Consider the following 9,990-nt stretch of genomic DNA (forward strand, 5'->3'; position numbering starts at 1 on the left):
GGATGAACATGATGGCGTCTTAATGTATTTGGGCTGCTATAACAAAACACCAGAGATTGGGTGGCTTAAAAATAACAGAAATGTATTGCTCCTAGTTCTGGAGGCTGAGAATTCCAAGATCAAAGTGCTAACAGATTCTGTATCTGGTGAGGGCCTACTTCTTGTTTCATAGAGGGCCATTTTTTTTTCTGCTTTTCACATGACAGATGTGAGAGGTCTTTCTGGGGTCCCTTTTATAAGGCCACTAATCCCATAATAAGAGCCCCACCCTCATGGTCTAACCACTTCTGAAAGACCTAACCTCCTAATACCATTACACTGGGGAATACTTTTCCACTTAGGAATTTTGGGACATATTCGTACTAGAGCAGATGGGTAGATGGAAGGATGAGTGGGTGGCTTGATGGATGGGCAAAGACCGGATAAAGAGCAGGAAAAAACTGAAATGTGATAGAATCTGTGCAGTCCAAGGGGTCCCCTGAAGAGAGTTCTAGTTTGAGCAGTTGAGTAGGTGGGGAGTGAGGGAGCCGGTGATCTTTGGAGGAAGGAAGGACCTCCAGAGGGAGCAGGGCATGCTGGGACACAGGCAGTGATACAGAAACCCCCCTTCTCCTTCTGGTCAGGCGGGCACTGGTCAGGAATGACGGACTTGGCACTTGTTAGGACTCCCCAGGCCAAACACTGGCAGGGCCTTTCTGTGCTCCAGCCTCTCCACCCAGCTCTGGGGGCCTTGCCCAGGGGGCCTTGGGTTGCAAGTGAGGAACAGGGGAGTGAGGCACATCCAGGAAGCCCACCCTGGAGGTGAGGGCCTGGAATCTTCCATCATGCAGCCTTAGATTTCTCAGTCCTCTCAACTCCCACAGTGGGGATAAGTCAGGGCTTTGGGCAACAAGGGAGGGTGGTCTGAAAACCATTAACAAAGAATCCTCGTCCAAGGGAGACAGAGGGGTGGGCTGCAGAGCCTTGCCAGAGAATGGGGAGGGGAGGTGGAAAGTGACGGCAAGCTGGAGGGCAGTGGGATCTCTCAATTGGGGTGCTCCTCCCACTCTCCCTACTAGCTCCTGAGTTAGTGTATGCCCGAGTGTCTGTGCGTGTCCACATGTGTGTGTCTTTGTGTGTAACTGGACCCACCTCATATGGTTGTTAGGAGACTTCAACAAGTTAGTACTAATAAAAGGCTGGGTTGGAGGGCCTGGTGCATGGTAGATTCCTTGTATTAGAGAGAAGAGGCAAGAGCTAAGGGCTAGGACTCCAGACTTTTGGTACATGGTTTGGCTTCTGCCACCACAATTAGGATGGTTCATGCCAGAGCTGCTATGAGTCTGAGGTTGTATTTGGTACCCAGAGGCAAAATTTTCTATAGACCCGAGTGAGGCACCCCATGCCACCCCCAATGGCACACCACTGGCCCTCAGGCTACTCCACTGTTATCCGACAGGACCCTCTGCTTCACAGGAAATGTGCTCTAACATCCTGTCCCCCAAACTCACCTGTATCTGTTCCCATTCTCCCTCCATCCAACTCCTGGCCTGTCTCAGGAAGAGGCTTCCTGCATCACATCCCTAGACCCTGTGGTAGATCTCCCCTCTCTTGGCCTCTCCCACTTTGTACCCGCCTCCTCTGTGCCCAGGAGACATGGTCAAGTTGCTCGCCCTCCCTGCCTCTTCCACTTGCTCCTACCCCTGCCTGTCACAGTCCCAGCCTCCGTAAGGCTGAAATCCCATGAAGAATTTCTCCTAATTATTTCACTTCCTCCAGGCGAGGTGGCTCAGGGCAGGTTCCTTCTGCTTTCTGAGCTATTTTTTGAGACGCATGGGCCCTTCGCAGCCAAGTACTCCAGAACCAAGAGTGTATGAGGAGTCAGAAGCCTGTTTCTACCTTTTCTGTGCCACCTGCTCCCTGTGGGGCTTTGGGAGGCTCTCAGCCTTGGCTTCCTCAGTTTTCCTCTCCGAATAGTGGGCCGGCCTTATCATCCCAGAGCTTCCACGGGTTCCATGCTTTACTATGAATGTCACCTAGGCTGAGAATCTCAGCCCCTTTCCAGTCTCAGGCTGCCATCCAAGAGCAGGGGGTAAGAGTGAGGGGTAGGAAATGGTGAAGGGAGAGGCAGGGAGGCTGCACCCCCAGCCTGGAGACTGCCCCTGAATGTGGTTTCAGAGGCAGCCCCCCACGTGACATGCAGCAGGTACCCAGGGCTCCACAAACTCCTGTCATCACGGACAGCCTTTGGGCTGGCCAGCCAGGCTCTGCTCTAGAGGATGGACCCCAGCCCCAAGGCAGGAAGGAATCTTGGCGGATCCATCAAGATACACACAGGGAAGGCGGAACTCAGGGGGATCTGTGCAAATCCCAAGGTTTCACTGTCCTTGTCATTGAGTACACCTGCCCCTCCCCACAGGATGGCCGTTGGGTCACACCCCTCCTGGTGCCTCATTCTCCCCACTGAGCTCAGCTGCAGTGGCAGTGACAGCCCACAGAACCCCAGCCTCCCCCAGCAGCCGCTCACACTTGCTGCCTGAGACCCGCACTGGGGCTGGTATTTGGGTAAAATGTGTGTCCAAGGCCCTCATGCGGAGAGGGTCCTCACACCCCCACAACACGGCCGAGCTGTCAGGCCACTGCTTCCTGTCCCAGTTGCCCCTCCACATGGCCCTCTTCTTCATGTGAGGTCCTGGAGGAAGAGGACCTGGAGTGGCAGGCCCAGGCCTCCGGTGGGGACAGCGAGCGGGGTGCATGGGAACCTCCCCCACCCTGGTCTCCCTTGGAGAAGGTGCCACAGGCTGCAGCGGATCAATGGTGCGGAGGCCATTCATTTCCTCTGGCCCGCAGGGAGAGAGGCCATGTCACACAGCCCCCCATTGTTGGCTGCCCTTATCTCCGGAAGTTCCACCTGCCCCATCCGTCCATCCGGGAGAGGCAGCTAGGCCTCAGGCCCCCTCCTCACCTTTCTTTGCCTCTTGGAAGCTGGAGAGCTTGACAGGCTCAGACGATGCCAGCCATGGGAAACCTGACATCCCCGGGGGAATAGTGAGTCAGGGAGGGCACAGTGACAGGTCTTGGGTCTCAGCTGAGCTTCAGAAGGGCGATCCTTGGGGGCTGGAGGCAGGGAGAGTGGGAGGCAGCAGATGGAGGGAGCAGGCTGTCCTTGAGGCCCAGACCAGGTAGGGCAGGGCAGCCACAGCGGGTGCCATATTCCTCAGTTCAGGTCCTCCCTCGCAGGAGTGCACTCTGCTGCTGGTTCCACTTTAGGATGCAGTGTGGTCATACACCCGCTTCAGGAAGCCCTCCCTGACCTCCCCCCGGCCCCATCATAGACTCCTAGCGGAGCCCAGAGCACCCTGCGTGCATGCAGGGCTGACTCCCTGACTACAGCGGGCTACCCTGATGGCAGGTCCCCACGTCTGAGGGCTCGCCCCACGCCCGCCCTCTCCAGCCTGTTGAGAGGACTCGCCAGGGCTGGCTGTGGCCACACCCCACAGGCACTCAAGCCCCTGGCACGGACCCACCTCTCCACCAGCCTGCCTGCCCTTGCCACTGCCCTTTTGGCCAAGTGGTCCCTTCAGCTGGGATGCCCTGTGCACACATCCCCTGGAGAACCTGCCCCTCTCTGAGCACTTCTTGTGGCCCCTTTGTGCCCACCCTCTGATGCCAGGGAGTGTGGCAGAGGCCACCCTCCTCTGCCACAACAGCCTCACTCAAAAAACTGTTCAAAAAGTTTAGGAAAGGTTAAAGGAAATATTTAAAATCACTCATTTGCCCACCCTAACTGTAACAGATGACGTGGATCTGCCAACATCTCACGAGAAACCCAGAAAAGTCTAGGATTTCATTTTCATGGCAACACTGTTAAGAACTTCCAATCAGGAGTTTTCATCACTTCCCAAGGCCAGGTGCCCAAGAGCGCTGGAGGGAGCCACATGCCAACGGGTGGGGGAGTGAGGACCCTTGAGGCACACCTGCCCCTCAGGAAGTACGAGGAGGGGGGAACGCTCACTTCACCGAGAGGGAACCCGTGGCAACTATGGCAGAGCCCTCACTGCACAGATGACAGCAGTCAGGGTTTGGCTGACAGGCTGTGAACACTTCCACTGCTATGTCCTTGGCCACCTGGACCGATGAGGAGACTGTGGCTGAGAGCATGGTAACCTGTTCAAGCTCACCCTGCAGATTGTGGATGGGCTGGGAAACTAACCCAGCCCAGTCCCAAGTCTGCCAGTGTCAAAACATTGCCTGAGATCACCCCGAACAGGAAAACTAACAACCCTGTGTGTTTGTGGTTGGGGTGGGGGAGCCTCACTGCTGCAGGAAGATGTAAGGCAGAGGTAAGAACTTGTCACTGGGAATGCAGGTTAAGTGGCCACTTCCTGCACTGGGTCCCGAAGTTCATGATCGGTCTGTAGTTCTGGGTGCAGCCTGGTAAGTGCGAGACTGGGGCTCTTGATCCTGAGACTGACATGAGGGGCTCTTAGAGCAAGGGTGTGGGGAGCAGTCTGGACCAGAGTGAAGGCTCCCCTTCCTTCCTCGCTCCTCTGAGCTAGCAATGAGAAGCAAGGGCAGAGAGTGGTGACGGTGGCCACAGGACGCCCAGGCCAGAGCAGTGTCTGGAGCATCTGGAGCTAGCACCCGGCTTAAGAGAAGTCAACCTGCTCCAGCCTGGCAGTCGGAAGTGATGAAAACTCCTGATTGGAAGTTCCTGATCGGAAGGGCAGGCCTCATCATGCCTCTTTGTCTTAGGTGCATAGCCATGGTGGCTACTTAGTTTTTCAGACCTAAAGGTCAGGAGGTGTGGCCTGAGCTGGGCAGTGGTTGGGGGAGTGATATCTGGCATTATCTCCCAATGGCATCTAGCTTATACATCCAGCAGCCCGTCAGTGAGTAGCTGGGTCTTAAGTCCAGATCCCTGTCCCAGCCCCTGAAATGGCATGCCTGAGACGCTGCCCTACAATTGCCCTGCTTTGAAGGGTGACCCCATCCCTCCCCTCCTGTGTAGGTTGATAGGACAGCAGCAGTGGCCTCAGGGGGATGCCCACCCAGTCCCAGTCCTTCCCTTCTTCCTTGAGTCTCCCAAGAAGTTCCACGGCCTGGGCATGCTAGGGCATTTCTCACCGAGACTGGGACATCCAGGCCCTCCACAATCCAGGCTTTTAGGTACAGGGGCCAGCACAGCACCTGTGGGTGGGCAGCGCAGGAGAAAATATGGTGCTCATCTGGTTATTTGAGAGGGCTCTGATTTGCCCAAGGACAGAGGACACAAAGTGGACCCCTGTGTAAAGGATTTAAATTTCACAGCATCCTCACTATGACCCTCCTTGCAGGGATCAAGGTCTCCATTTTACACAGAGGGAACGAGTTTCAGATGAGAGGCAGTGACTTACCCCAAGTCACATGGTGATGCAGGCTGTGTGTGAATCCAGGACTCTCCTGCTTCCCATAACCTCCCTTCCCCTCCTCTCTCCTCTTCTCTTTGCCTGGCATCAATGACCCAGAGAGGGAGTGGCCACATTCTTCCTTCAAGGGGCTCCTGGTCTGGAGTGGCCAAGGAACCAGTGCATGTGAAGGAGATAGGTGCCTCGGAGGGAGGAGGAGGAGGGTGTGGGTAGCAGCATTCAGGGAAGATTTCTTGCGGGAGGCAGCATTCTGTAGGAACTAGAGGGGAAACTGTAAGGTATAGCTGGGGAGCAGAAAGGCAGGGGATGAGCAAGAGGGACAGCCCACATGCCCCATAGCAGGTGGGAGAGAAGATTTTCAAGGCTGTGAGGTATGTACTGGGAAGAGCCCTTGATGTGAGATCTGACAGTCCCAGATGCTAGCGCAACCCCAGGGTGCAGAGGCTGGGGCTCCACAGCCTGAATCTTCAGCCTCTAGCATGGGGTCTGGCACCAAAGTCCGTCAAACAAGTGAATGATCCCAGTTTAACCATGACTCCACTTCTGTGGCCTCAGCTTTCTTATCTGTGAACTGGGACTAACAATATAACATCCTTGTCCTGGTTGTTGAGAGGATTCTGTGAGAAAGTGTCTGCAAAATGCCTTATCTAGTTCTTGGCGCATGGTAAGGCACTTATATTCTAAGATATTTTTCCTTTTATTCATTCAGTCTTTCTCACGTGCAACTGAAAAGTGCTTTGGAACCTGCAGAGCTGTCGGCCCACTCTGTAAGCCCTTCTCAAGTGTTCAGACAGGAATGTACATAAAACAGAGGCCTTGCTGGGACAGGCTGGAGTAATGTCATTTTCAGAAGCAGCAGAATGCAGCAGAGCCGGGAGTTACCGGGGGAGAGCGACTCAGGAACATATAAATGTTAGCAACTGCCCTTTTCTTTGTTTCCACACAATCTCAAATATTTCCTGGAAAACATATGTGAATATAAATATGAGGCAAATATATATGGAGGGAGGGGGAGGCAAGCTGTGAGAGATGATTGATACCCGGATTTAAATCTCAGCCTTGAAACTTGCAGCTGTGTGACTTTGAGTAAGACGCCAAACCTCTCTAATCCCTTTGCTCACCGGGACATTTCTTACCTTGAGAGGTTATTGACAGAACTGAACTGCTTGCTGATTGTTATTAATTCTTCGAGGGCAAGCACTGTTTCATATCCTGAGGACAGAGAGAACTCACTGGCTCCTGACCCCCGCTGACCTTCCAGTCTGGCGACTGGAGCTCGGTGAAGGGATCGACGAGGCCTCAAAGAGGTCAGGGTGGCCGGGTAGAGAGCAAGGATGAAGGGTACCTAATCCGCAAGGGTGTCTGGGGAGCCGTGGCCCAGCCAGTGCGCACGCGTCGTAATTTTCTCTTACGGCTCGGCCGAGAGGGCTCCATTGTCTCGGGGCAGGGGAGCGGCTCAGACCTCAGTTGCTTCTCCTGCCCTTCTGCCCACAGCCTGGCGCTGGGCTGCAGCGCTAAGGCCACCTCGGTCCCAGGGCGTCCTCCCGGTGTCGCCTTCGCTCGGCCCCTGGAGTTTTAGAGGACCTTCAGCCTGAGCTGATCAACCACCAGCTGTGCGCCAGGCCTCGGGCTGGGCACTCAGTGCGGGAGCCAAAGCCACCACGGTCCGAGGGAACGGGAATGAGGAAGGAGAAGGCGAGGGAGGGAAAAGTGTTTCCGGCAGAATGGGGCTCCGCTTTTCTGGGCCCAAATCCCGGACTCTGCCAGTCGCCTCGGGGATCGTCCGAGAGAGGCCTCGTACAGAAGCCACCCCTCCATCCATCTGTTACGCAGCCAGCCGATTCCGCTTCATTCTAGTATCTTCGCGACGAACTCTTTCAACGGCTGGCTCGTTGGTCTAGGGGTATGATTCTCGGTTTGGGTCCGAGAGGTCCCGGGTTCAAATCCCGGACGAGCCCCTCTTTTCCCCAATTTTTGTACCCTGCCCTGTTAATAAGATAATCTATAAATTGTACGGAATGTGAGCCAGAACTCTGTACAGGTTGAAAAAGCCGAAACGCCAAATAAAACTAAGTAAGAGGCTAACCCTTACCAGACTGGCTATCATTTTAAGAAGTCTTTGAGGTTAAGAACTACAGGAAGGGCAACAAAGAAAAGGGCTCGTCCGGGATTTGAACCCGGGACCTCTCGCACCCTAAGCGAGAATCATACCCCTAGACCAACGAGCCGTTGTCGTAAAGGACGCGACGGGAGCCCTGTAAGTGGAGAGGACAGCGCTTAGGCGCCTGCGCAGTCCCACCCCGGTGTCTTCTTTGCTACTCTCGCGAGACTACGCCGGCATTTGTACTCTTGGGGACCGCGACTGAAGAATGATCCCCGCCCGCGCAGCCGGAGCCTGAACGTGGAGGCTGTCCTCCGAGTTCTGCGTCTGTTCGCTGGGAAAAAACACTGCCTCTCTGGCGCGCTGTGGAGATACGCGCCTATCTGCGGGTGCGCGGAGCTCGGGTTTCACTGGCCCCGGGAGTTGGGGCTGCGCCTGGGAGCGCAGAGACGGGAGGCGTCTCCCCTCTGTGGATCCCTGCGCGGGGATCCTTGACACACCGGGGCTCGGGACGCCTTTGCGCAGCCAGAGTCTTGGTTCCTGCTCGCCCAGCTTTGTGGAAGGGTAGCTGGACGTCGCGTGGCTTTAGCCTCAGCCCTCGGTCAGGCCGGGCCAGACGTGCAGACTCCTGGTGTACCCGCCGCGCCCGGGCGGGACGCCCCACCCGCAGCCGCGCCCGGTGGACCTGCCAGTTCGCGGGCGTCTGGCCCGGCTGCGCCTCGCCACCCAGAGGCCTCAGTGGGGACCAGGGACGCCAGACTCACCCGGAAACACTGGTTCCGAGGAGCCTCTCCACCTTTCAATACCCCAGGGACTCCTGGGACGGGCAGCCGCTCTGGCGAAGCAGGGGAGGGCAAGAGCCGCTCTCTCTCCTGCGCGGGAGGACTGGCATCTCCCATCGCGCGCGCATCCGGAGAGGGGAAGAAAGGGCCGAGCTGGAGCACAGTCCGAAGGCACCAGCAGTCCGGACAGTTCCAGCCAATTTCCGTTGCTTGTTGCTCCTGTGGCACGCGCATGTGTGCGCGCGCACGCACATTCTGGATTCAAGACGGGGAAACTGAGCCTGTAAAACCTGGGAGGGTTTTTTTCCCTAGGGACCCCAAACTCTTTACTGTGCTTTCGGGAGCCAGTTGCAGCCTCGCACTTATTCTCAGGTCTTAAAATGTGCGGCAGGAAGAAATACCTTCGGTTAGTCCCTTGGCTGTTGGAAGCGTTTGTGAAGCTTCTTTCAGTCCACAGCACAGTGTTCTGGCGCCTGCTCTGCCCCAGCCCTGGCCTGGGCCCCGAGGACAGTGATGAATCAGGCCTACGTCCTGAACCCCCTGCCCGGTGGTGGTCACACTGGTTGTGCCCTCTACCTTGCCAGGCCGTGCGCTTTTCTGCACGAAGCACAGTCTGGGCCATGATGGGCTGTGGTTGCTGCTAAACAAGCCTGTGGCCTGGACACACCCAGGGCCTTCCATCCTGTGCTCGGGTCCTCCTTCCCACTAGGGCCTTTGCTATGGAAGCTCGGTACACTGGTACTTTTCCAATCAGGCAGGGGCTCTCCAGGCGCTGGGAGGGGTAGTCAAGTGCTTTAACTGTCTTTCTGGTATGGATCCATTCAGGGCTGCCCCTTCCATCAAGGGTGCTGTAGCTTCCTGCAAATTCCCAGCCTTGCCATTTCTACTCCACCACCTCCTCCAGGTGCCCCCGCCCCCGCACTCACTTGTCAGCCAGGTTGCCTGACCCCTGCTCACACCTGTGTCTCTGTCTGCAAAGGGGGCTGCGAATGGGGTGCTGCCTGAGGAAGGGCAGTCCGAGGCCATGGCAGCACAGAGCCAGATGCAGATGAACTGTGGAAAAGTATTTGTTGAATTAGTATTTTACCTTTCACTAAAAGCTGAAACCAAAAAAATACATCACAGCAGCTGAAAGCCTTGAATGAGTCAGAGGCTCAAGGCTTGTTTGCCTTCTCCATTGGTGCAAAATGCCTATCAGGCAAGAAACTTCTTAGGGAGGTGGCAGGATTCTCGGGCCCTTCTGTCAGAGCTGGAGCCCTCGGAGATGACCTCACTAGACAGAGGAGCGACAGGGCAGGAGGGGCCCCAGCAGGTGAGAAGCTGACTCCTACCAGAAGGCTCAGAGGCCTCAGTGTGGATCAAACAGATCCAAGAATGTCTTGGGAAGGCCACAGCATAGGAACTGCTGGAGACAGCAGACTGAGCATGCCCCAGAATTTGCTGAGAGGAAAAGAGCAAAGTAAGGGGCGTCCTGCCTGCTGAGACAGCAGACCTGAAGACCACTCCTCTAGCAACCGCGGCTGTCCCCTGGCTCTCTGAGTAGATGGGGCGATGTAAACATTTAGGCCTCATGAGCTGCTGTCACCTCACTCTGGGGTGGACTTGACAGATGCAGTCCTGTGATTGATACCATGTGCTTGACGGCAGTTGGAGAAGTGTCCCGGACCTGGCCAAACAGGAATTTTAGAGAGTCTTAGTCCACAAGCAGAAGGGAAGGGAA

At 55.9% G+C, this 9,990-nt stretch overlaps 1 protein-coding gene and 2 non-coding genes across 4 annotated transcripts; 1 reads left to right on the plus strand and 2 right to left on the minus strand.

Annotated features, from left to right (window-relative positions):
* Nucleotides 1-6,063: 6,063 nt before the first annotated feature.
* LOC102020325 lies at nucleotides 6,064-9,990 on the minus strand. 2 transcript variants are annotated; one of them, XR_001233063.1, is made up of 3 exons: nucleotides 8,253-9,990; nucleotides 6,524-7,642; nucleotides 6,064-6,346 (listed from the first exon to the last, which is right to left on the minus strand). XR_001233063.1 is itself a non-coding variant. In XM_005379874.2 (3 exons), exons 1-3 carry the CDS (start codon nucleotides 8,890-8,892, stop codon nucleotides 6,301-6,303), a joined length of 762 nt encoding a protein of 253 aa, XP_005379931.1. In that variant the 5' UTR covers nucleotides 8,893-9,949; the 3' UTR covers nucleotides 6,064-6,300. The 2 variants fall into 2 exon arrangements, 1 of the variants encoding a protein (XP_005379931.1); XM_005379874.2 differs by having other exon boundaries at nucleotides 6,524-6,599; nucleotides 8,253-9,949.
* Trnap-ugg lies at nucleotides 7,274-7,345 on the plus strand. The gene has a single exon. It is a non-coding gene; the product is annotated as a tRNA-Pro (tRNA).
* Nucleotides 7,544-7,615, minus strand: Trnap-agg. Its single transcript has one exon. It is a non-coding gene; the product is annotated as a tRNA-Pro (tRNA).

The sequence above is a fragment of the Chinchilla lanigera genome, unplaced genomic scaffold (genome assembly GCF_000276665.1).
Source record: "Chinchilla lanigera isolate Chin_1 unplaced genomic scaffold, ChiLan1.0 scaffold00013, whole genome shotgun sequence".
NCBI lineage: Eukaryota > Metazoa > Chordata > Mammalia > Rodentia > Chinchillidae > Chinchilla > Chinchilla lanigera.